The sequence below is a fragment of the Leptonotus elevatus genome, chromosome 18 (assembly GCF_054856555.1).
Source record: "Leptonotus elevatus isolate MCC_2025b chromosome 18, RoL_Lele_1.0, whole genome shotgun sequence".
NCBI lineage: Eukaryota > Metazoa > Chordata > Actinopteri > Syngnathiformes > Syngnathidae > Leptonotus > Leptonotus elevatus.
The window spans coordinates 6,349,030-6,376,256 of NC_141256.1; the positions used below are offsets into that span (position 1 = coordinate 6,349,030).

Consider the following 27,227-nt stretch of genomic DNA (forward strand, 5'->3'; position numbering starts at 1 on the left):
ATGACTTTGTTTGGCTGAGTTTTCCACTGGACTTATCACTTGTCTCTCGTCATTGATTAATTCCCGTGTAGCCACTGCATTAGTGTTTTACAGCATGCAACCATGTGGAATTACAGATGGCAAACATTTCAAACCAACGTCTCCACTAAAAGACTACACAAGAACGCCGGAGAGCGGGAGGAGGAGGAGATCTCGCTCTGCAAGTGTTCACTTTAAGAATAGCAGCTTGTCAGGAGAAGATGTAAGGACCACAAAAGTACTGTTTGTTAAATACTGTACATGTCCTGTCACAAAGTGTCCCAAAGGGAGTAAACTACATCAGCAACAAAGCAATGTATTGGTATTTGACCATTTTGGGATTTTCATTTATTTTGGTTTCATCTAAATATGATTTGTCTTCATGTTTTACAGATAAGATCCTGCTTTTGTATTTGCTGTTTGTCTTATAGTATAGTATTTATTCTGATTATTCCAGATTCACGCTTTGCACCAGTCCATGAGGGATCTGCGCTGTGACCAAGAGAGACTGTCAGTGGACCTGGAGCAAGAAATTGTCAGGAGAAATAGGTAATATTTGACAGATTATACGGTATATGAAGTTTTGAATTGAGGAGGTCAGCCATTTAGTTAGTATTTTCCTACAATCAGCTTCTTTTGGAAAAGTGAATCAAATTCTATTGTGTACCAAAACCATTTGCTGTGTTTGATATCCCGGACACGCTAGTATTTTGCCACAGTGATCATTTATTTATTTACTTATTTAACTTTTATTTAACCAGGAAAAACAGATTAAGAACAAATTATTATTTACAACTGTGGCCTGACAAGAGACAGCACCTCTTGAGGGAAAAGGGGGGGGGGGTATAAAACAACAAAACGGCAAATAAAACAACAAACAAAACAAGCAAATACACTATACAAGTAAATAGTAACAGAGCGAATGCTTTCTCAAAAATAACATTGTGAGTTTGCACACAAAGAACTTTAGTGCTTACGTATGTTTGTCCGAATCACAGCACAGCCACTTTTGACTGTCACTGGTTATTTCTTTCTGACCAGCAGGTGTCTCTAGTGTGCATCTGAACCCGCAAGAAATGATTCTTTCCTAATAAATCCTGTTGGAAAGCTTTACTGTTCTGTATATAATCAATATCTGACTATTGCTAGTTGCTAGTAGTGTGAATATTTTTCAGTGGCCACACATGATGACAGTGTCACACAAATGCACAAAGAAAAATTGGGTATTTTTCAATTAATTAACACCAGAACATTGGATATATTGGATTGCGCAGACGTACCTTCTGAAAAGTTATTAGCATAAAAGTTTTCACCTGCTCTGAAAAAGCTTCTGAAACCTTGTCACTAATTCTCAAGATTTAACGAGATGAGGGACCAAAGACTGCAAAGATACACTAAAAAGTCAAAAAGCCAATTTGTCTCTCAACATAATTAAAAAGTTTAACAAATCTATTAAACACACTTCCCTCCTGATGCTGTTGACTGGGTCAAAGTGAGAATGTATTTTGTCAGTAGAAAGCTGCAGAACTGTTTTTGGTGGTCCTTTTTTGACTCAGCGAATATGTATTTGTCTTTGCTTGACAGGGTTGATGTTGATACCAGACTTGTAATAGAGAGCCTCTCAGATTACGTGACCCCGACGCAGCGGCAGGACTCTGTAAGTAATTGTGTGTTTCGGCTTCAGCTTGGAACTTGATTCACTTTTCGCTAGGCACCCTGAATCAAACAGTAGCCAAATGAATTATTTACATGAATTCTCAACGTCAACTTTAGAATACCAGCAACTTAATTACACACAAGACACAGCTGCAGCAAAATTAGCTCATCACATTAGTCATGCAGTGTAATTTAGACATCTATAACCAACTTGCTAGTGAAGAGACCCAAGTTGTATGCATTTTTCAAAATGTAGTTTTGTAGTAGACCATAAGGGGGCACTGTGTCACTATATTATATTATTTCATGATCCTGCTCACCTGGGGATGAGCTCACGTTTCCAAGTACAAAGCAGCAACCATTTCAATTTATGTCCCTTGCCACCATAGTGTCCTAATGGGACAAGGGTGAGGAGAAATAATGTTAAAAAAGAAAAAAACTAAGAGTAAATAAACACATAAGGAAATGAAGAGGAAACTAATCTATTTTTATTAGAGGGGAAGCACAGGGCACATTTATTTCCCACCGATGGGCCCGCTGTGATGTGAATCAAATAGATGATGAGTCACTTGGGTAGATGTTATTGCTCGCAGCCGACAATTCATCACCATAGCCCGCTTCTAATGGGTGGGATTGAGTGGGATGTGAAGCCCCGTACAAATCCACCATTATGCCAGTGGCTCATTCCAAAGAGAAGGAGTGCGCGGATGATGTCATACTAAAGCACCTGTCATGTTGCATTGTTATTGCTGCAGTGCTCCTGTAATAACACGTTTCGGACCTGCGTGTTTGTTTTGTAGACTTTCGAGAGACATAAAGTCAACGTCGGTGAGAGAGAGGATGCCATGACGTCCAGAATACTGAACGCGGAAAAGGAGAAGTCCAAGGTGAGCAGTAGTACACCTTTTAATTTATTTCTCCTGCTTCAACCACATCAGAGTTGTTTTTTTGACATCCAATAACATCAACACGCTCTCCTCAGATGGAGCAGGAGCTGGAGAGAGTTCAAAGACGATTCGATCAGTCAGAGGACAGCAGAGAGTCGCTGGTTCAACAGGTCTCTATTTAATTTGATTGAATGAGATTGAATGTACACAGGAAAGTTTAATATCCCGGCGTTTCTGCCACGCGTGAATGATGATTCACAGGTGGAGAATATGCGGGGTGAGCTGCAGAGGACCAGGAAGGAGAAGACAGAGCTTCAGAGGGTCTGGATGCAGACGAGTCAGCCCATTCCTGGCAACTACACAGACAGGGAGGAGGGAAGAGTACGAGGTACGCATTGTAGGTGATAATGATGCCAGGAGTGGGATTAGGCAGTTTGCCTTTTTTTATTGCAAACTATTTAATTAATGCGTCTTTAATGAATGAATAATGAAAAGTGGATCCATCCCGTGAGGGAAGTTAAAAATCATGGAGAATAGTTTGAGCAAAAGGGAGAAAGTCTCATTTTTAGTACACTAAAGTAGGAACATTAGTTGTAAACCTAGACCTCTATGAATTTCATTTAGTTGTGTTATGGGAAAACAAATTATACTGAATAATCAACAACAAAATCTTTCTTGAGAGAGAAAAAAAATCTCCAAGGCAAAAGAAAGTACTCCACAAAAGGAAAAAAAACATCCCACTAATTTGTGGTAGAGTTGATGCATGAAGAACTACTGTACAGTTAGCATTTTTATGTTTAATCAACACAAAACAGTAAGAAAAAAAGTGCATTTAGTGTAATTGATAGGGATGTTCGGTAAACCTTTTTTTCACACCGATACCATTACGAGTAATCAACTCTTACAGTACTGAGATACTGATTCCAGAAGTACTTTTGATACTAGGGATAGGCCTCTACATCCCAATACAATTTTTTTCCTTCCAATTACAGGAAATTAATGGCAATTTTCTATTCTTCTAATTTCTATTTCCTGACTGTAAAACGAGTATTTCAAGTTATCAGCCTGATACCGATTCCTGATACAGGTGCTTCCCCAGCACTAATATTGGTAAATGACCAGATCATAAAATGGTGGTTTTTAGGGGTGTGAATTGCCCAGTACCTGGCGATTCGATTCGTATCACGATTCATAGGTCATGATTCGATTTGATACAGATTAATCCCGATACAAATCTATACATTGATTATTGTGATTTTTTTTAAACTCAAATTTGGAAAATACTAATCAGTAAATATGTACACCGTAAGATTTTAAATGAAAATTTATTTATTTATCAGAAAATGTAGGCATATAACTGAGCCACTACATTTAGAAAACAGGTTGCAGTCTGTTTCATGTTTGAACAGCACAAAAATAAAATATTGAGGCTTAATGTTCCATTAACATAACATAACATTCTTCCATACTTAATGTGTGAATCCTAACCCTAAGTAAGACGTTTTGTTGAATATTCCCATAAAAAAATGATTGTTAAAAATCGATTCGGCCGCATATCGAATCGATTCGAGAATTGTGCGCTGTAATATCGCGATATATTGACGAATAGATTTTTTTTTAACACCATTAGAGGTTATAATAATTGGGGGGGAAATACAGTACTGTTGACAACTGACACAATTATTTCCTGGTGTGTGTCTTTTCTGTATTGACTGTGTAGATGGCTCAGACATGGAAAAAGAGTTAGCGGAACTACGAGCGCAACTGCGCAAGGCGTCGGCCAACAGTGAGGTGGAGGAGCTCAAGAATGATGTGGAGCGCAAGGAGAGAGAGCGGATCCAGCTGAGTATCCAGTTTGAGGTGTGTTCATCGTGTCTGTTTAAAAGAAACAAACGGACAAACAAACAATAATGTAGCACAATGCTCACATGGTGTTTTTGGTTACTAAACCCAAAATTTCCATCTCTCTTTTTGTACAAATTATTACAACATAATTCTACTGCATAAATCCCTTTTAAATCCATGACAGGTGTTTAAAGGTGTCTTATCAATAAAACATTAATAGAAAGACGAACTTTTAATATTTAAGCTTTTTTTTCTTCTCTGACGTTTCTTTGATGAACCTTTGTTTCAAAAGACAAAAAAATCTGTCATGCTTCCTGAAATGTGTGCAAGGTGTTCAAATGTGAGAGGGATCTATCACAGAGGGCTTCGCTTAACATAGATCAAACTATGCTTTATATTGGTATTAGAAGTAAAGAAGCAAAATTGAAGTCGAATGGAAGCGGTGTGGCTGGATTTATTCCCAGTGAACTGTTTGTGTGACTTGATAGAAATACTCCAACTTGAGAATTTAGACATCAAAATGAGAACTTCAAAGTGACTCCAGGTTGTTGTTAGAGATATCAAATAATCCAATGCGAATTAGTTGTGCGCTATTTTCCAGACTCGTTTAAAGGCTAATCCAATTTTTCTTTTTCTGACCTGTGTTTCTGTCGCTCTTTTGTTGTTGCTTCCTTATCCTTCGTTTAGAGCTTGTCTGCAGACCTGGCACGGCGGGAGCAACAGCAAGTGCGCATGCTTGAACAACTGAGGGATATACAGGTATTTCTCAGTTTCATCAGTTAATGCTGCAAATAAGATTGATTAGTGTTGTTTTTTTGATTAGCATCATAAAGTGCTTTAATGCTAATGATTATTTTCAGTGAGCATTCAATTTTGAAGTGCACCAACTTAATCTTTAAATATTCCATTCTGGGCGGAAGTGGCAAAGATTAACTTGGTGAAATCACTGATGTACTTCTAGGATGAACATACTGAATAGAAATATTTTTCAACATATACAGCTTGTCTTTCCTTTCAGAGCCGAGGGCAGGCGGAGAGGACTGAGACTGAGGCGTTACTCCAGGAGAGCACAAGGAGCAGAGAAGAACTGAGGGCCAAGGCCCAAAAGGCTGTGCGCCAATGGAGGGCAAAGTGCAGTCGACTGCAGAAGGAGCTGGAGGAGGCCCGGGCCCACGTTCAGCTGCACACTGACAAGGCAGCGCAGGTCAGGCAAGGCAGGCATTTGTTAAATACAGGAAAAGTACTGTACTTACTGCTTTATAGATTCTGTGAATCTGTGTGTGACTCGGTGTGAAAATTGAGGTTGCTGTCCTGACACTCGAGTAATTTGCACTCATTATAAGTTTGTCATACATCCAAACAGAACGCGTGCGGATCTTTATGCAAACTCCACACAGATTTACACAGTCTATTTTGATGATTTGATTTAGTGTTGCTATACAATAGCAAAATACTTACTTGCCACTTCAAAGGAAGCTGAGGAGATCAAAAACCATAGTGAACTAAATATAAGTGGTATTACAGGAACATTCAAGTTAAATGTGCATTTGACCTGTCTGTTGAATGTGTAGTTGAATTGATAGCCTCATCACATTTAAGCACAAGTGACTTAACTTGAGAAACATAGATTTGAACAGAGGCGTCGATATACAATTACACAGCAAATAGGTACCCATGTTTACTGTTTAAAAAGATAAGATTTAAAAAATTGAGAACTCTCCCAAAGTTTTTGCCATTTTTAGCATTTTAGCATTTAGCGTTTGCATTCATGAACCTTCCAAGAAAAAAAGAAGCCGACATTTAATACCTAGCCTAGCTGGTTCTGTGGTTCGACACTCAAAACAAGCAATGTCTTTTTCAGAGCACATAAATGAACCACCACTCTCCATTTGCATAAAACTATAGTAGCTGAATTATTTATGTTTTTTTTATTTTGTCCAATTTCTTCAGTTAGAAATTCTATGTGAAATGAGTACAAGAGGGGAATCACTGAAAGCTATTCAGATACACTATCATCAATAATAGATGATGAAAAATGGTGTGTAGCTTTATATTAAAATTGCTAGTCAACTGAAACAAAAGAGAGCGTTTATAACTTGGGCATTTGCAAATTAATCTGACTTGCTTGAGAATGTTCGCAATTTGTGTTCGAAACGGAGAAACCTCGACTAAGAGAGCAAGCAGGGCTGGATGCATGGAAGCACCCTCAAACACATGGAAGAACAGATTGAATGAAAGAGTAAAATAAGAAACCTTGATGTGCTGAAAGAAGCTTCAATGTACTGACAAAGGTTCATTCAGGAATTCGCTAGAGCAATGCACAATTCTACATGACAGAATAAAGGCTTATATGACTAAATAAGAGTCATAAATACAGAAACGAAAAATAAAGGATCTAAGAGTTACAATTACAGGAACATAGCAACTGCATAGCAACTGACAAGTTCATCACAAGAATCACAATAGCAGAGCAACTAACAATTTCATCATCACAAGGGGCATAGCAACTACATAGTAACTGACAACTTCATTATCACAAGAGGCATAACAACTGCATAGCAACATACAACTTCATCATCACAAGGAGCATAATTAGCAACTGCATAGTAACAGACAACATCATTACAATAGACATACAAACTGCAAAGCAACTGGGAACTTCATAATCACGAGGGGCATAATTAAAAACTGCATAATAACAAACATCTTCATTATCAAAAGTGGCAGCAACTGCATAGCAACTGACAACATAATAACAAAGGGCATACCAACTACATAGCAACTGACTTCATCATTACAAAAGGCATAACTACATAGTAACTGAAAGCGTCATCACAAGACACATAAATGCAAAACAACTGACAACTTCATCATCACATGGGGCATAGTAACGGCATATTAACGAACATCTTCATCATCAAAAGTGACAGCAACTGCATAGCAACTGACAGCGTCATTATCACAAGGGACAGAGTGACTGAATAGTAACTGACGTCATCATCTCAAGGGACAGAGTGACTGAATAGCAACTGACAACTTAATCATAAAAGGGCATATCAACTGCATAACAACTGACAACAACATCATTATCATCATAAGGGACCATAACAACAAAATGACCCCATGACCCACAGTCACATATGACCCAATGAGCCAACCCAAAACGCAGTCATAACACACAGATAATGCACCAATTTACTAGTCAAACAGTATGAAAACGGCAAGAGACTCCCACCTGGACTTGATCTTTTGTGAATTAATTATGATTTAATTTCCACCCCCTTATTAAATAAGGATGTATAATCAAGCGCTCAATTAAATGATTCGTTTCTGAGCTAAAGTCCAGTCAAAGACCCCGGAGTATTAGACGCAATCTGCCTTGCACAGACCTGACAGCTGTCCCTTATCGCATTGCCGGGTGCGAGCGCTCTTCTGTCAATACAAAAACTGCTGCCACATATGTTTCCCTCCGCTGTTTCCCCGTCACTCTTTCTCTTGCCCTCGTCAAATGTTGTCAGAGCTCTGCTTTGTTCACCATTTCCCTCCCCATCGTCTTATGTAATTCTTTCCCCCTCTTCTTTCACCCGTCTTGCCCGCACTCTTTCTGTTCCTCTCTCCAGGTAGCCAAAGAAAAGGAAGGCTCCCATACCCAGCTGAAGGCGCTGAGCCAGCAGGCTGAGGCTGCCCGCAGAGAGCTGGCTGAAAACCTACAACGTTTGGCCCTGCGTGAAGAGGAGCTGCACCGCAAGGACGTGGCGCTCTCTGAGAGCTGCCAGCGCCAATTGGCTCTCGAGCAGGAAATGCGGGAGGTGAGGGTCAGGGTTGAACATCCCTCAATACAGTTTCTAAGCAACCAAATATGTTGATCATTTCATAGTCAGCAATTATAATTTGTTTATTAGTAGGGGTGTCAGGCGATTACATTTTTTGTAATTGTAATTAATTGCATGACTTCAATAGTTATTAACTCATGAGTAATTGCAAATTTTATATCTGTTTAAATGTACAATAATATGTACAATAAAATATTTTATTAAGTTTTCATACTTTTCTTAACATAAAAGTGGATTATTATTTTTTTACTTTTAACTTTTCATATTAAGAGCAAATTTTTAACATGAAATAATTTGTGAAATTCTGCATTTTTTTTTTAAAATAGTCAAATACAACTTATTCCACAAATATATGCATTATTACTACTAAATTTTGACGTGGACGTGTCTGCTGACTGGAATTCCCCAGGAACAGGCTTTCCAAGTAAAGGGTGGTCATTAATCACACGTTAAAATTATTAATAAAGTCTGACTATTAACAGCCTGTTAGCATCGTTGTACAACAACATGTTTAAATTAAGCTAAGTTTGAGTTAAAGTAGCATTAAGAAACTTTTCAACCTTCATAAAATATTTTCATAAGTCTTTTGATGAAACATCGACTTAAAACTAGTTAAATGGTACCTTTGCCGTGGCCTGAGGGGTCTGTATCATTTTTACTGGCACTAAGCAACTTTGAGGAGGATGGTAGAAACACTGCCACTACAAATGTGCTTGAATGCTTTATGGCACACGTCACTTCCCGCTTTCCCCATTCGTTAAAAAGACGGAAGTCAATTTGAATGTCGATGTAAGATTACTACTTTGCTGGCAGAAGCTGCAAAACAAGTGAAAAGTTTTGTCTGAGGAGACAAAAAAGGAAAAGGGAAGCTACCCGGATAAAAGGAAAGTTAAGGATCAACATTGGCCCAGATTTCACTAGCTGGTGTGAGCTAAAAACAAAACAAAAAAACAACGCAATGCACTTGTCCTCATAGGAAATGTGGTCTTCCTTCAGACATAACAATACCGCTTTTATCCATGTGGCGCCGCCATAATCAACGCAAACTGAAAGTTCCTTAGTGTTGCTTTAAGTCATTTATAAATCCTGTCCCCGAATCTAAAGAGGACTTCTAATCATAGGCGAAGGAGTCCTCTGCTGCCCTTCAGGTGGAAGTTCGGCGTCAGTCGGACAACTTGGCAAGACTGAGGGAAGAGAATCAGAGGTTTGTAGAACAAGCTGACGCGCAAACCCGTCTCAGTCAGAGACACCAGAATAAGCAGGCTGAGCTCCAGGTCACGCTGAATCAAATGACCTCAGCCCATGCCCAGCTAGCACACCGCTTGACTGAGGCGGAAGCTTCCAAGAAGGAGCTTCAGAAGGTCACAGCGGACTTGCAGGCCAAGCTGGCTGTGGTTCGGGAACAGCCGGACACGCTGAGGAAACAGCTGCAGCTCGAAAGAGACGTTCATCAGAAGGAGCTGGACAACCTGAAGGCCACGATTGAAGAAGGCAAGACAAAGAATCAGGAAATACATGACATGCTGCGGCTCTGCCGGCAGCAACGTGATGAAATACAGTCACAACTAAATGATTTTAAGGTACGGTAAAAAAAAAAAAATCATGCAATTTTAAGGAAAAAATCTGTTGGTATGAAGGTCTTTTTTTTAAAAAATGTTATCATTATTATTATTATTATTTTATTTTTATTTTTATGTAGTACTAGTGGTACTCAAGAGTTTCTAATTTCTAATTATGAAGCACATTACAGCACGTAACATTGAGTGCCATCCGCTACAATTATTTATCAATGGCTGGTAATTCAGACATTTACCCTGCAAAAAAAAAAAAAAGTCCTTATTGGCTTAGACACTGGCTTCTGAGGGTGAGTGGGTGAATCATAGCTGGCATCTGAATGGTGTGCGTAAATCATGATCATTTCAAGGCTCCAGGCGTGAGTATACATAGAAACGCTACTCACCTGACCCTTGGAGCCTCGTTAAAGCAGTGCAGTGTAGATGGGGAATTCCGCTCGCTTGAAGCGTTCAGCGCTGAACTTCTAACCCCTGTTTTGAGGATATGCAGTGATGATTCGTCCATTGTTTTTCAGGTGCATGGTCCTCCCTGATATGGGTGAATGTAGCACGTTAGCTGTCCTCATTGGTGTTATTTCAGTTCAGCAAAGACAAGGACATGTTCTAGAATGTATTAAGATCTATCCCATGGGTGCTGCGTGTGTCCCTAAGAAGCCCACCCAATATTCAAAGAGCATACCTAGAAGCATATATTCCCGTTTAGCTGCAGCTAACTTTGGGGCGGTAAAAAAAACAAAAAAAACAGCTTAAAATAGTTGTTTTTCCTTGTCCTTGCTCTCTCTTGGTTTCCCCTCCACTGTATCATCCCTTTCCCTCATAATCCCTTCCCTTAGTTGTCACTCCCCCCCAGCTTTAATTTTGCATTTTCCTTCTGTCTGTTTCCTTCCATCTGCTTTTTAAAAATGTTTTTTCTCACTGTCACTCAGTTCATCCCAAGTTCTCAGTAAATGTTGTTAATGTCACTTTAATTAGTACTCCATGCATTTATTTCATAATGCAGTCCTTCTATATAGAAATCTGTAAGATCTGTAAAGCACCAAGGTTATTATTTTAGTTAACAAAAACCTAAAACAAAAATTCAAAAAAATTATTTTGTTAATGAACTAAAATAAAAACAAAAATGCTTTTTAAAAAGCAAAACCTGAAACTACATTTCACGTTTTACAAAACTAACGGTAATTATAGTGAAAGTGTCCTCGTTTTAGTCTATGGTAATTAATTTAATGCATGAGCCTTTGCGAATGATTTTAAGTAGATTTATGTTGATATTAACCGAAATATGGACGTTTGAAAGTGTGTCACGCAGAAATGACGTCATCTAGCAGCAGCCAATAGAAAAGGACCTTCAGATGACGTTGCTCCTATACCACAATTTTTCATGCTTGGCTTCAATGGCTCGGCTTGTCTGCTTTTTTTCCATTTAACTCAGCCGAAATGCAACATTAGGTAAAAAAAATGGTTACTTTTCTAATTTTACTATGGTGTTTTTTAAATACAGTATTGCGCACAAGTAATAGACCTTTTTTTTTAAACCTAAGCATTTTTTAAATAACTAAAACTAATAAAAACAGAACCACCCTGAAAACTCATTAAAACTAACTAAATTTAAAAAACAAAACTCAAAACTAAATAAAAACTAACTAAAATGAAATTTCAAAACTATAATAACCCTGGTAAGCACTAGGTGATCTGGGCATGTGTGCACATATAGGATAAATAGTTATTTGATTGCAAACTTAAGGGCCTTTGTAGCTACCAACTAAAACTGAAAAGTTTATTTTTTTATCCTAATGGACCAGCAGGTCTTCCCTCAGAAAACGTGCTCGGAACAAAAATCTAGCCCGGGGAAATATTTTTCAATGATGGTTCAGGGTTCACTTGTAAATTTGATTATGTCCAATCCTTTCCTTCATCTCTACAACATGATAATCATAAACTCACCTGCTCTCCATTAGGCAGGTGCCGTGTCAGAGAATAAGTTGTGCGAGGTGCTGCGCGTCAAGTTGGACAGGATGAAGGATGAGTGTGATAAGCTGGCTGCACAGCTGAGCTCCAAAGAGGATGCACATGCACTCCTCTACAAAAAGTATCAGCTACTTAAACTGGAACTGGATGAAGTAAGTGCAAAAAGTTGAATTATGTAAAAAAAAAAAAAAAAAAAAAAACAATGTAGAAAAGATAGGAGGTTTTAACACAGTCATGTATTCAACGTCATGTGATCATGCAATCCCTGAGAAGGTTGAAAAGGTTGCATTTGTGCCATATCAGCACTATTTGAAAGGGCCGCTTCATAAAATCGTTGGTGTTTTACAACAACAGATGGAGTCTTCACTCTCCTCTCTGACAGGCCCCATAAGTAGGAGAATCTCTTCAGGGCATCCATGTATTGACTCTAAATCGGCTGAATAGAGAAAAAAAGAGAGACTGTTATTCATGTAACGTGGGTAGTTTATCATGAAGAGACAGAATGATGACCCACCGTCCCCCCGGCAACACTTCAGTTAGTTCCTGTGTCCCTGACATATTGATTGACTGTGCCCTGGAAGAGACCCTGAAACTATTGACAGAGCAGACTGGAGGAAGATGGTTAACCAGGTCTGTTTGTGTAGGAGGAAAGCAACTAACACTTTAATAACTAAAGTTGTCTGTTTATCAATGTATGCACTCTCATTATTCACAAATCATCCATAGGTCAGGTCAGATGAAGGGAGGCATGCAACAGTATCAGAGCTTGTTAAAGTGGAAGAGAAGATGGCAGAGATGGAAGCAGAACATGGCGCCCTTCTTTCCTCCATCAATGATGAACTCGATGGAGCTCTGCCAAGGAATGGTGAAGACAACTTCCAGGTACTTTCTGCTGTTTTACCATCTTTGTCAATGGGTGTACGTCATCCATGCATCCACCTTCATCACTTTTTTTTTTTTTTTTTTTTTCCACCTTCATCACTGACAGATAGATTGTTTCGAAGTGTGTCAAAAAATGTCCCTTTTGTCCATCTGCAACCATTATTCCCTTATGTAGGCTAATTTCCTTCCCCACTACTATGCTAATGAGCGCAGCTATTCTGTAGCTGCTCTTATAAGATTCCTTATTCTGAACCAGCACTGATGGAGCCAGACACGTAAGTCAACACCCTATATATCATCTGTGATCTGTCATCTTGAAAGGAGTCAAACTCTCAAAGGGATTTGCCTAATGAGAGGAGCCATGAACCGTTATGGGCTTGGTCAGGTTTCTGTTACCTTGTTATTCTATGCGAGGTACGAGTAAGAGTACTTACTAGGGTTGTTCATGTATCGGTGGTGATTCGAATTGAGTTGTGAATTGGCCGTTAAAAAAACGGTACAAGTACAGAGGTACAGTATCGGCACAATAACGATACATGTGAACCACAAACAGACGCTTAGATAAGAAAAGTGCACATCATTCCCGCCAACAACACTTTCAACTCACAGTCGTTTTATCTTCGATTTTTTTAAACGTTTTTTTTTCCTGCAGCAGAGCTTCCTTTGATCACAAAAAACATTTGTATCCTCACTCAGTCACTCCTGTGCCAAGTGCTTGCGGATCCCCTCAGAAGGGGACCTTTGCTTCGATACACTGCATAGATGCACTTTGAACTTTTGTGGCAGTCACTTGCCTGGGATATCTGTTTGGCTTAGAGCTGGTTTGAAGTGACAGCTTGGAAAAGTTGCCTGATGCCCATGCGGAGATGTTGATGTGTGTCAAGACCTCAAATGGAATGTCTTCTTGCCACATTTGTTCATTAAACCTAGTCTAACCTAACCTTAGGTTTAATTGTATATTTGCGTGCAAAAATGTCTGCATGTGTTATGTGCTTTTATTTACCAATATATTACCAGAGTAAAACAGGTCAGTCCTATTGTGAAGAAGAAAATTCAATTTCACAACTGACTGCATGAAATAAAATTTGTTGGTCTTCGGTTAATTCGTCCACCTACAATGGAAGATTATTGACTGGAGTTAATGACCTTTTGGATTCCTCTTTATCATTTCAGAATGTAAATATATCTAAGCAAAACCCTCTTATGGTCATATGATCGGGAATTGAGGAGAAAATGGTTTGAAGTTTGGACACAGACTTAAAGCAGTAATGTTTGTCTGTTCTAAACACTATTAGTCGCTTACAAGCACAGGTGTCAAAATTAGTGTGTTACTTTCGAATTAATAAATTTCCTATAACGGCACTCATTTTTTTAACGTGCGATTAATGACCGCCCCTTACTTGGAAAGCCTGTACTGGGGGAATTCCAGGCACAACGCAGCAGACACGCCCACGTCAATACTTAGCAGTAATAAATTTAATAATAATGCATATATTTGTAAAGACTCTGGTCAAGTTGTATTGTAATTTAAAAAATGTGCAGAATTCACAAGTTAATTCATTAGATAGCACTTAATAGAAAAAGAAAAAAGCACCAAGATCTTACAAATTCATTCATAACTGGTACATTATTTTCCATTTTTGTGTTGCTTGCATGCAGAAAAGGTCACAATTGCCTCTGTTTGTTTTAACAGGCATCTAAGAAAGCTGGATCAGTAAAAGACGCCTCTTTTTGGCTGGCAGAGACAAAGGTATGATTATTGCATGCAGTGTTACTCTTTCAACCAACCAAGGGATGTTTTCTACCAAATTCAATTACACAACATAAGATAAAGAGTGCATCGCTGTTGGGATACCTCTATAGTAAGGAAACGAATGAATGAAACATTTTTTTTGCTCGTCTAACACAAATGTTTTCTAAAATTAAACCTGCTGTCCAGAACAATTACTTATAATTATTGGCAGTTATTGTCATCATGCCAATGTCAGTTTTAGATCTAAGTTTTGTATGGCTTCAACGATAGATCAAATAATATGACTCCTTTCCAGTGTTATTGTAGGATTATTTTAATAGCTCTTGTCCTGTCACAGCATTTATTGTTGTTTTGCAAGTTCATTCACAGTGGTTGGTTGACTTGACTGAAAGCTTCTGGATAGTTGTTTCATATTTGCATCTGCAAAGAGTGATGCACTTGAAGGTGTGAATGGGTTTGAGGGTTAGTGAGCACGTATTGACATAACAAGTTATGAAGTACACAATAATATAGACATGTAGGCCTATACAAATATATGTATGTATTTTTATTGTCTTAGAAATATAATTTACAGCTTTCCAAATCAAATATGTTAATATTATACATGTAGCTCACTAAAGGACATGTAGTTGTTGTCAAAATTATGCACAATGAATGCATCATGCATACATAATTGGCAGTCAGCCATGTTTACCTGAAGTCCCAAATTGCTAACATGGCTCCTACTCCGTGGAACCATATGTCAGGCTGGTTAAGCGGTATCGGTGTTGTGGTATCGGCCTATTTTTACGCTTATTTTAAGTTTGGGTGAGTGCATTCCCGATCGGGAATGTAATGACCGTTAATGGCTTACCTGTTTTCTGGGTTTGGTCATGTGATGTTCACAAACTGAGCCCTGAACGACTGTGATATAATTTTCGGTCGACAGTAAGTGGCAAAATTGCCGCCTCCTGAAATGGATAAAAATGGGTGAATTTTCTGCTTATTTCAAAAGCAGCATTCATCAAAATGCTTTGTTTAGACTAGTGGGGAGTGGGGACACATAAAACTTATAAAGAAATTTTGTTTACTTGACTTTCCCTTTAAATTTTATAGTGTATTCAGTTGAATGCAGGTTGAAAAGATTTGAAAGTCATTCTATTCTATTTACTTGTTATTACACAACGTACTTAATTAGAATTGGGGTTTGTACATGTCGCAGCATTATTTGCTCCCAAAAACGTTCTATTTTAAATATTACCAGTATCCCAAAAAACGTATTTATACATAGTTTTTTTTAAATGTTTTTTTTATTGCTAGAGAAGGCTTTGATGCAGCCTCTGAACTAAGGGGAACGGTTGAAGCAATCGTAGTTATTACAAAAACGGCCAGCAGGTAGCAGCAGAGTATAAGAGATCAACCAGGATGTTGCAAAAAGCTGTTTTCCCCACAGTTTTAAACAGATTTGTGAATAATTCTAATTGCTGCAAAACGGAAACAGATAGAAATATAGAAAAAAGAAGACACGCTAATATTTCCTCATTTGTCTCTTCTAACTAACCAGGCCAAGATCCGCTGGCTGCGTGAGGAGGTGCGAGAGCATGACACAAGAGAACAGCGCCTGAGGATGCAGCACAAGCACACCAGGGATGAGCTAAAAGCACTCAGGCAGACTCGGGGCTCTGACCGAGATGCTCTCTTGCAGCGCCTGGACGAACAAGAAAAGCTGCTACTCTCCATCAGCACTGAAAAAAAAGGTACACAATCACGTCACTGCTATTGCTGTAGCGTAAGTGTCAATGAGTCACTGTCATGGAGCATTTGAGATGTATTGTATTTATCAGTTTTTTTTTGTTAGCAAGCAGATGACTTCATTAATTCAGAATACGGTATTCTGAATACCGTAAAAAAAAAAAGTGCAAATGTAAGGAATTCATCCATTTCTGTTAAACATTAGCAGATTTAAAAATACAGTTTTTAATTTAAAATGGCATCAGCGTAATAAAAATTGTTCTTTGGAATTTGACCCTTTTTAATAGCTTCTGCTTGACTCTGTGATCCTTATAAATTGTGTCTGCGTCTCAGATCTTATCTGTTCGTTTCCTCTCTTTCACCTCGGCAGAAACTCTTCTCAGCATATCACACACTTCATCTCTCAACCAGTAATAATGAGATGTCTAGATTATCAAGACTAAAGAATCATTTCATCAGCAGGTCAGCTGGTTTTATAGTCCCGGACGCCCAGGGCCGACAGCATCAGCATGGCTGGAACCAATCAGCCATTTATACAAAAGTTGCTTCCATCTCTTTGATAGGAAATTGAATTACTGATGTTATATAGATAAGTGGTTCTTAGCTTTGTTGAAAGTACTGAACCTCACCAGGTTTTGTGACTAGAATTGCTCAACTTGGCCTTGCAAATCATGCAGTTAGGATTAGGGGTGTCAGGCGATTAAAATCTTTAATCGTAATTAATTGCATGATTTCAATAGTTAACTCACGATTAAACGCAAATTTTATATCTGTTCTAATTGTACAATAAAATGTTTTCATACTCTTGTTAACATAAAAGTAGAAAAAAATAATAAGCTAATAGAAATGTGGCTGCATCTTTTAGTCATTGAGACAGCAATTTCATAATAACTCATAAAATTTAGTTAAAATTAAAAATATGTCATGTAAAAAACGAGTGTGATATTAATTTGTGTTGAGGTCATTTTTCTGCCGCTACATGGCATAATTGCATTTGTAAGACGGTGACAGTTCAGTGCATTTTTCTTTTCATATTAAGCGCTATCTAATCTTTAACATGAAGTAACATCTGCACATTTTTAAAATTGTAAAATACAACTTGACCCCAGTCTCCAGACCCCAGATATATGCATTGTTATTAAATTCATTACTGCTAAATTCTGACTTTAAAACAACCACCACTGTTTTTTAAAGATGGAACCCCGGGGCAGCAGATAGAATGAAAATAGCAGTGGCCCCAGAATTGAACCCTATGGAACACCATACGTTCTGTTATACATGTGTATTAATATTATACATATTTTTGGCTCGTCTGCTAGTCAACAAGGTGACGTTACAATTACCGCAGCTGAACCCTAATAACCTTTGCGAGAGTATGACGGTAGACTTGTCCATCAAATTCTAATGTGATCAATGTTTTTATTAAAGCCACTTAATTGCTCACCTCGGGCGACTGGTTGTTAATGGCACCAGTCAGCAGAACTATTCCCTGCACGTATTTATTATTTATCTCTATTTGGAACATTGCTTGACCTGATGAAAATATATTAAATAGGTGATATGTGTCATCTGTACAATATTCCTTTCCTTGTTTCAGAACTAAAACGTGAGCTAATTTAAAGATCAGTTGTAGAGATGAGTTATTCATGTCAAAAATTTGTTTTTTTCAAATCTATTTTGTTTCCATGCTTAAAGAGATAGAGGTGTAGTCTTCCCCAGGTTGTAACATATTCCACTTTGAATTTGAGGTGAGCAAATAAACATTTTGTATGGTTCACAACTACAAGTAAATGTTTGTGGAACACTTGGGCAAATGGTTGGAGAAAAGCAGCTGGAGACATCAAGTGTTTTCCGTTTATTTGTCAGGGGAGCTCTTCTCACATTAGGAGGCACTTAAGGCTCAGTGAAGATGCTTTTGAAACCATTTCCAATTCTGCAAGCATTTACTCAACTCTGCAACTAATATCAAGCAACATAGCACAGCAAGTGTAATCACTGGAACAATTTTACTTTCAGATCATTTTCACAACATTGATTTAAAATGTATTTGAACATTTATTCTCATTTGGATTCATGCTTTAATGTGTTGCTGGCAGTTAATTGACACAGCTTGCAAGGTTAATTGAGCAAATAATCATGCAAAGCAAAATGTGTAAATATTGTGGTAGTGTGAAATACAACCAGTTACCAAATATCTAATTAGGCAAACAATCAGTAATTGCGCCTGAAAACAATTTGGGGCTGCAATTATCAGCAAGCAGAAACAAGATTTGTTTGGATAAAAACAATACTGTTTTTTAAATTGAAATACGTTTGTTATGTATTCTAGACTTTTTAACTTAGATGGTTTATATATCATATTCACTGATTAAGTTTGCCAGTTCCATGACATTAATTAAAAAACGATGTAACACTAACACATGTCCAAACTCTTCTGCTTTTCGTTAAGAACTGCTGGAGGGCAATCGCAAGAAAGACGAAGAAATGAGAAGCCTTCAGGTTGGCATGCATTGTTCTTTACTTCACTTTGTATTTTCTCTGTGTATTTGTATGATTAAAGTTGGGGGGGGGGGGGCATTAGAAGTCAGTGATGAGGGAGACCACGGTATGACTTGATCAGGAAATTGAATCAGGTGCAATCCAAAAAAGAAAGATCAACTGCTTTTTGAATCATACTTTTTAATGTGTAATAGTGTAAAAAAAAAAATCTCTGGCAATATTAAAATGACTTTCTTGACTTTAAACTGGGTTTATTTACCATTAATTGTGTAAATTGATTAGAATTTAACTATATCCATTCCATACTGTTGATTAAATACCTTATTGATTCATATTATGATGACTTTATTGATCAACATGAAAACAAATATGACCAACAGAGGGAGACAGAACGGTAAGCCAGGCGGGTTGCCTGTCAGCGCCCTGCGTGTCTTAGATGAAAAAAACAAAAATGTAAGCGGGTGGGGTAAACACAAGGGGAACACAGTATGAACCTGGAAATATTTAAAATTGTTTTTTTCACTCATTCACTCCCAACCATTTTCACTGAAGCAGCCCCCTTGCTCCTGGCTGTTTTACTGGATTTTGACTGATTTTGCAAGGCCTACAGAATATTGTTTTCTATTGCTATAAAAACATGGAACCTACCAAAAGAAAGATTAGTGTCTCTTCTTTCATCAGGGGTAAAAACGTATATTTGTATCTGCTTCCGTTTTGCAGCAATTAGCATTAGGATATAACAAAGTTTCATCATTATTCACATTCCTGTTGAAAACACTGGCAAAAAGAGCTTGTTGCAACATGGCCCTGGCTGATCTCTTATACTCTGCTGCCACCTGCTGGCCGTTTAAAAAAACCTACCATTGCTTTAAGCCACCTCTTCAGGTCAGAAGCTACATCAAAGCCTTGTTTGCTCGTGCATAAAAAAACAAAAAAACGTATAAATACGTTTTGGGAGTGGATGACACATTAAAAAACATATTTACACGTTTTTGGGTTTGAATGAGTTAAGAAGTATATTGTGGAGGTGTACTTAATAAATTGACCAGTGAGTGTACCATCCCCTGTAAATTACCCATTTTAACTAACATCACCAGAACTACATTTTATTTTATTTTCAAGCGCATGTGTATTTTTTTCTTTAACTTGATTGTATTAAAAACAAACATGCGTATCCACTGGAGTAAAACAACAGGGACCTTTGGTCATCTGTGATGCGTTTGCTGCACACTTGAGTGCACAGCTCTGAGCGTGACACATCTTGCAGCCATGCCTGGACAAATAGTTAATTGCAGCAGACATGAGGTCTTGCTGTTTGAAAGCTACCGGTGGCCTTGTCTCTATCCCACTGTGCCGCAACATCCACCATCACCTTCACTGAGGTGTTGGATCGACCCCCCCCGCCCCATCACCTCCATTGCCCTTTTGTGCACCACCACCAGACGTAGACATTCACTTGCCAAGAGTTGGATACCTGGGATCCATCTGTTAACACTCGACGGCACCTGGCAAAACTCGTGTGCAATTATTCAGCTGTCTCGTACCCAGTCGAGCCATTAATTATGAAGGATGAGAAGGGAGAGATGCGGAAAGCAAATTGGAAAGACAAGTGGGTGGGGGGGGTGGGGGCGATGGGGTAAAGGAAACCCTTGTTAGAAACTGCCAATGCATGTCAAAGAGATGGGGGAGACGCAGGTGTGTGTTAGAATGGCAGTCAAAAATCATAGCATCACTTACATGCTCTGTTAGCGAGGGGACATCAGTCAGGTGAGCAGTCAGGAAATTTTGAAAATCTCTTACATTTCTGTCCCTCGTTTCTCATTTATTGTCTACTCTCTTGTCACCACACCCCACACGCATAATCCACTTTTACTGTTGGTGCAAATTGCCTGGCCTTAATGTCTCTCATCTCTACACAGCTGTCTTTTCTGTCCCCTCATGCTAGTTTGCCCGTGGCAATTTTGTGATCTTCTGCCATCTTTTGTCTTTGCAGGATCGTGTTTTGGATCTCGAGATGGTAAGGTCTTAGTGGATACAAGTAAGCTAAACATCAAAATTGTAGTTCAGCTCTGGTTATATCACATTTGAAAGCTTATAAGATGCTGCTATTTCAAGAACGCAATATATTCCCTTTCAGAGAAGAAAAATCGACAATCTAAGTTTTAGTTTTACATTACTGTTAGCTTGCACAGCATTTTGCAACCGTGTAGGAGTACATATGGCAAATGCTTGGTAGCCTCTTCCCTCTGGTTGTTTAATGAGGGGAGATTTACTATTTTGAGTTTCCAATCAGGGTTAATCATCATGAATCATATAAGTTGTGCGTGTGTCTGTGTCTTGACCTGAGACTGACTCACTCAACCCCTTGGGTTCGATCAAACCCAGGGTTAAGAAAAAGTAGCTTAAATCTACGTGGACATCTGTTCATCTGTAAATTTTAGCCCTGAATTAACTGAGAATGAACTGAAACAGTCAAGCTTGTTTTTGGAAAATAAGCTGTCCATCTCTTGGAGTTATGCAGCTGGCTTGCCCCCTCCAGTCTCCTGTTAGTTAGCCAGCGACTGCGGACCACCATCAAGTTCAATCATTTCTGCAACAGTAGCACGCATCGACCCACTTTCTCCTCTGCCTGGACGGGTGTCGTCCAGTGTGTAGCAATCAGTGTGGCACAATGTAACAACCGCATCTTTTCAGCCAAATGCCTCCATCTGACTCGGGTCAGGAGGCTATTAAAAGACGCAATGGCAAGAGAAATCCAATGTGCCGCTGTTTAAGAGGTCCCTTCATCAAAAAACGACAGCAAGCTGACAAATGTCCACAATTAGCTTTTCTATTGGCCCGCGGAAGAACATTATGCCTGTTGGCGCTCAAGCGTGCGGTTTTCTTAACCATTTACAACAGCTGAATACAAAAGGAATAGTGCCAGCATCATTAGAATCTGCATAGATTCAACAGCGAGCCCAAAGTCACTGCAGTGAGTGAACATGTGGGTGCAGGAGATAATGCACAGGGACAAGATCCCATTCTGGTTTACCATGAAAGGAACAATAACGGTGGCAAGCGTGCGCCATTGTTACTGGACAGCTTCTTTCCATCATCTGCGCAAATCCAAAGACGGCGTCACATGATCCAGAGCTGTTATTATCCACAGAGATCTGACGCAGGCGTGCAGCCGTCGCATGTAATCATCGCTTCAGATGAGCCTTGGACTGGAAATGATGTTTCATTTCACTTTCCCTCGGCTTTATTCTGAGCAAGTCTGTATACATTATTTAAAGAAACTTGAGGCACAATTAAGAGCGGGAAGCTTGTTATTTAGTGGCTTTGATTCTTAACATATCTCCTAATTGTTTTTTTTGTTCTTCAAGTTTTAAAATTATATTGTAAGCAATTAATAGACGTCCATGTGCGTTGTTTACTGTTAGATGAATAGCTGTTTTTTATCTTTCCGTTACTAGAACTCAAGAGCAGCAATGGACTACTTGAAGTTAATACCAGAGAAGCGGTATGTGCTGGACAATTTCAAAGACTTAGAGGTACAATTTGTTTTGTGCATACGTATTGGGAGGCAATGCTTAATATAATATCCGGTATTTACATGGCTTCCATCTGATGCCATCAGGAGTCCCAACGGCAGAAGGAAGTGGTCGAGCAGTGCTACAGCAAACACAAAGAAATCGTCTGGGACCTGCAGAACCAGCTTGATGAGTCGAAACGCAAAATTCATGAGTGCAGGGTAACACACACACACATACCATTGAGTTTGTGTCTTACCAGAGACTGCTCACAAGCAACATTTTGCCATGTTTTAAGCAATACATCACTGATAATCGAAATGCTAAAATGCTGACTCTCACAGGTCAATGTTGGTATTGCACCAGACTTTTGATTTTAGCGAAGGAGGCTAACATTAAAGGGGATTTCAAACCCCAATTTTTTGGGACAATAATATGTTCTATGTAGGCCTACTGGTCTAAATATGGTATTCTAGTTAATTGTGTTAGTGAAATATGAGTTAAACAGCAAAATCCAGCCATTTTTATCCCATCTCAGGGGGTGGCCATTTTGCTGTCGACTGAAGATGACATCAGTGTTGCTCAGGTCTCAGGTAACAACCAATCACAGATCAGACTGCTCAGCTTCAGAAAACAAGTGAGCTGTGATTGGTAATTGCCTGACCCCTGAGCAACTGTGATGTCATTTTCAGTCGACAGCAAGTGGCAAAATGGCCGCCCCCTGAGATGGATAAAAATGGCTGGATTATGCTTTATAACTCATATGCCACAAATGCAATATCAGAATGTCATGTTTGGACTAGTGACGCCACATATAACATATTATGGTCAAGAAATGTTTAAGGTGTGTGAGTGTAAGTGTGATCGGCACTTTAGGAGAAGTCATCTGACAAAAAACAAGTTGACTTTAGTTGAGTTTAGCTTGGCCCTGTAGTGCCATTGCACACCACATTTAAATCTTGCATTAATGGATATAAGTCCACATGCCTTCTAGAGGTTTATATGTGGCATACTTAACATAACGTGAATGTTACCAGGCACTTTCTCTGCTTTCAAGATTGCCAGGAGAGCCGTGAACAAATTAATGTTGGCTTTTGAGCGCTGATGACATTTAAAAAACGCCTCAGCTATTCTGACAGATCGCATCTCAAATGGGAGTCTTTTGATGCTTTTGCATTGTTACAATTATGTCACGCACATTTTGTTTGTTTAGGGGGGAAACCCAAGAATGGAAATCAGATAACTTTGATGATGACAATAAACAAGATGATGTTTCATCTCTTATGAGGTTGTTGTGTCTTCCAGGAGGAGAAGTTAGATGCCACTTCCAGGAGTATGAGGCTCGCTGTCCTGGCTTCCTCCATTAAGAGCCCCAACGCATTATTTGGCAGCTCTGGGAGATCTGATACGCTGTGTGAGTTTTATATGGATTATTAACAAACAAAAATGCTTATTAATTCAAATATAAATTGACTAACGTGTTCATTTAGAGACTAATCCCAGGAAAGTTAACATTCAAATTCATAGAGCATATCAAAGGCATAACAATATTGATTTTTATGATTATATATGACACGTGATTGCTGGCGTAGCCAAGTCCAAAGATCAAATCAATACATATTGTTTTCAGATATCATTTCTACTGGACTTTCATAAATTACTGCAACTTGTATTGCTAGATTGAGAGTGGCCAAGGAATAGATCAGTATAACAGTAAATGTAGTTATTCATGAGAAAATCCAATGTCTCTGTTATGAGTATCAGGCCAGAGTTCCAATATTTGTCACGCTCAAATCAAAAGGACTGGAGACTTTTCCCTGAATGCATATTTATCAGAACATGTTCATAGGAACTAAAAACAAACAGTGGTTCTCACGTTACACACACCATGTAATGTATTTTTTGTTTTTAAGTAAAAAAATAAATAAATCACATCATCATTAATGGGGTGTTGTGTGTACGTTTTTTTTTAATACAGGAATATCCCATTCTGGGCTGAGGCTGTATTGTAAAAAAAATAAATAAATTATGTTTTTAAAGAAAAGTGCAACACTGTGAATTTAATGTCCAAGAATATTCAGCTGTTAGATGAAATTTCAGGATGAACATAAAATGTCCTCTAACCTTTAGAGGTGAACTTAGTTTGTTTGACCTTCTGTAACATTTGAAGACACTTATTCAATGTTTCAGTAGTTTTTGCACAATTCTAAGAGTCACAGTCGGCACCTTGTTGAGAACAAGTATACAGAAAGTACGAATACATGTATCCTCACACTTTCAGTAAAAAACATTCTGACACATGCCTGATGTAGAAATGTTACAGTACGACTGGGATGTGTAAATATTTTATTGTAGAGGGTCCTCACTCAGTTTACAGCCGTTGGAACACTAGCGATGTAACTTGAGTTTGTACGCAAGTGAGAATGGGCTGCCAACTCATAGTAGTCAAGTTTCAATCACAGTAAATATTTGTACGAGAAACACTTTCAGGCCAGAAATTTAAAGCATTCAACTGGAAAACAGAAAATTGTCTGGTTCCTTTTCCTACGTAAAGCGAGGACCCCGTTTCAGAATGACTAACCTGCAGGATTTGCTGTTTTCTCCTAGCTCCACACAAACGCCTGACCACTTCCGACTTGGACGACTCCGCAGCCAACATGGGCACATTTCTCACAGACCCTTCACAGCTCAACTACAAGTAAACTTGCTTTGTGTTTCATGGGTGTCTTTCTGCACACACTCAACCGGTGCTCTACCACAACTTGACTGCACCAGCTCGAACCCTTCTGACTACCTCAAGCACACGACCACCGACGGTGCCATCCCCCAAATGTGTGACTTTGAGCCTGTAACAGAGAGGGAATGCTGATTCAGTTTACACATCTGAATGTAAATTTATGTACTTAGTTATTTATGCCATCGAGTGTATGCTGCATATGCCAATGTGTTTGGAGCTGCTGCAGTGCCTCGGTTTAACACAACAAACACCACTGAAGAGCTCACCAGTGCCTTTTCCATTTCTTTCAACAATGTGTCATCATGATAGTATTTTCGTTGTGTCATATATTTGTAAAACAACCACTGAAGTGTATTTTTTAGGAACTGTGAGGAAGTACACGCACTTCAAATAAATCCTGACGGGGCTTAATGTTTGTTTTTTTAAGGAACCCCTGGTGCTGATTCATTTCAGTGTTTGTTTGCTATGCAGCAAGAGACTGCAGCTTTTCCCGCCGAGAGATATTTATTCATACTTTCTTAAAATATTTCATTGATTAAATCAAACAAGAGAGAACTACCTTCTAGTGGAGCCTGCTGTGTAAATATTCCTCTATAGAATCTCTTTGGAGCTGCTTGCTCTTTTATAGACTTGAGGATTTTCCTGTCCATTGTCAAAGGTGAGTTATCTTACCCAATCTATCTCGGTTACTACTGAACCAGTATTTTAGTTTATCGTTGTTGAAGCATACGTTTAATTTTTTTTCAATGTACCACATTCTAGGTATTATCAGAATACTGTCTAGTACCTTCATCAAGATGTCATCTACCATCCTTTATCTGACACTGCCTGCTTTGCTGGTCTACAACATTACCTGTAAGTAGTAGCTCAATTTTAGCATCTTGCACTAAGCCAGGCTTCAACTTGTCGACCCCATTGCAGTTTAAAGGATTGAAATCAATAAATAGGCAACTTAAGGTTTGAATCCCGTAGCTATAATTAGGGATGCACCGAAATGACATTTTTGGGCCAAAACCGAAAATAAGAAATGCTTGACCGAAAACCGAAACGGCGAAAAAAATCATTGCATTTATTATAATTCATTAAAATTATAATATTATTATAATAAATCATTATTGATGTCCACACCAGACATCAGAGACATGTTGGCGAATGGTACATTAAACACCAAACGTGGGGTGAGCAACTGAGCATTTTCTGGTGGTGCAATTGCACTTTATAGTCAATATACAGTACTTCGCGCCGGCGAGCACAAACGCGTGCGGTGCAGATGACGCATTTGTAGACTTTTTGGAGCGGGACACGCGCATTTAAAATCGGCACATTCACATATTCACCAACGTTTAAAAATAAATACATTTTTACAAAGCCAATCGGCTTTGGGAACGGACTGCAAAATCACACACGGTGTCCTGTACAGATCTGTAGTCACCCGGAAATAGTGGTAAGTGTTTACTTGTTTAAAACGGTTGAAAGCAATAGTGCTAACATTAGCTAAATTATTTAGCACGGCCACCAGAATGCAAGTGGTTAGGGTTAGGGAAGCGCTTGAGGGGCTCTCATCAAAGAAAAAAAGGAAGGCGCTGCAGGAGAAAGTAGCTCACCTGTAGTGCAGTACTGTTTTATTTTGGCCGAAATTTTTCGGTGGCTGAATATTCGGTGCATCACTAGCTATAATGCAATATTGCAATACAGATATATCAATACACTGAGATCTGGATTGCCCAACTAACACATTTCTTTATTCAAACAAATGAAAATAGGAACATCAGATGGTATATACAGTCATTTCTGGACTATAAGCCGCAACTTTTTTTTTTTACTTGCATTCGGCCCTGCAGCTAATACAAAGGTGCGGCTTACCCATCAGATCGCAAGGGGGTGGACTATAAAGTTAGCGCAAGAGCGTCAGGCAGAGCAAAACAAACTGAGTGAGCCCAAATACAGTAGGAGAGACAGAACGAGAGCGAGACAATTTGTGCCCTTATTATGGAAAAGAAAGTAACAGGAACCCGGTGCGGTAACATTAAAACACCTGCGGCTTATATCTATAACAAACTCGAGTATTCCCCAAATTTAGCTGTCGCGGCTTATAGTCAAGTGCGTCTTATAGGCCAGAAATGACTGTACAGTAGATAAAGGGGAAAAAAGTCTATGCACCCCTGTTCATGTGGCACGTTTTTGTGATGAGACCAACAAACCATATCAAACCTTTTTGTTCCTTTATTGTGACCAATAAACCACCAAATCATGCTAAATGGGAACTAGCACACGCCTGCCACTATCTGAAGTGTCTCTGAGTAACAAGTTCAGATTTGTTTGGCTTTCTTGC

At 38.8% G+C, this 27,227-nt stretch overlaps 1 protein-coding gene and 1 long non-coding RNA gene across 4 annotated transcripts in view; one reads left to right on the top strand and one right to left on the bottom strand.

Moving 5' to 3' along the window:
• cep128 (centrosomal protein 128) overlaps positions 1–25,306 on the top strand; it is a 27,980-nt gene extending 2,674 nt beyond the window's left edge. The window contains exons 4-24 of one of the 3 annotated variants that reach the window (XR_015091008.1): positions 117–241; positions 476–567; positions 1,603–1,675; positions 2,475–2,561; positions 2,657–2,731; positions 2,823–2,949; positions 4,282–4,421; positions 5,094–5,165; positions 5,425–5,610; positions 8,027–8,215; positions 9,361–9,819; positions 11,769–11,930; positions 12,505–12,660; positions 14,354–14,410; positions 15,957–16,149; positions 18,594–18,643; positions 20,637–20,660; positions 22,102–22,148; positions 22,266–22,379; positions 23,464–23,572; positions 24,766–25,306. Coding sequence is in view for 2 of the 3 variants with exons in the window: in XM_086061875.1 (XP_085918001.1) it covers positions 117–241; positions 476–567; positions 1,603–1,675; positions 2,475–2,561; positions 2,657–2,731; positions 2,823–2,949; positions 4,282–4,421; positions 5,094–5,165; positions 5,425–5,610; positions 8,027–8,215; positions 9,361–9,819; positions 11,769–11,930; positions 12,505–12,660; positions 14,354–14,410; positions 15,957–16,149; positions 18,594–18,643; positions 20,637–20,660; positions 22,102–22,179; positions 22,266–22,379; positions 23,464–23,572; positions 24,766–24,860 (2,663 nt within the window). In the remaining variant the exon portion in view is untranslated. Of the gene's footprint in view, positions 1–116; positions 242–475; positions 568–1,602; positions 1,676–2,474; positions 2,562–2,656; positions 2,732–2,822; positions 2,950–4,281; positions 4,422–5,093; positions 5,166–5,424; positions 5,611–8,026; positions 8,216–9,360; positions 9,820–11,768; positions 11,931–12,504; positions 12,661–14,353; positions 14,411–15,956; positions 16,150–18,593; positions 18,644–20,636; positions 20,682–22,101; positions 22,180–22,265; positions 22,380–23,463; positions 23,573–24,765 lie in introns of those variants that run through there. The other 2 variants (XM_086061875.1, XM_086061876.1) reach the window with 2 other exon arrangements.
• On the bottom strand, positions 3,843–7,992 carry LOC147158388 (uncharacterized). The gene is made up of 3 exons (XR_015091009.1): positions 7,796–7,992; positions 5,046–5,150; positions 3,843–4,436 (listed from the first exon to the last, which is right to left on the bottom strand). It is a non-coding gene; the product is annotated as an uncharacterized LOC147158388 (long non-coding RNA).
• Positions 25,307–27,227: the final 1,921 nt, after the last annotated feature.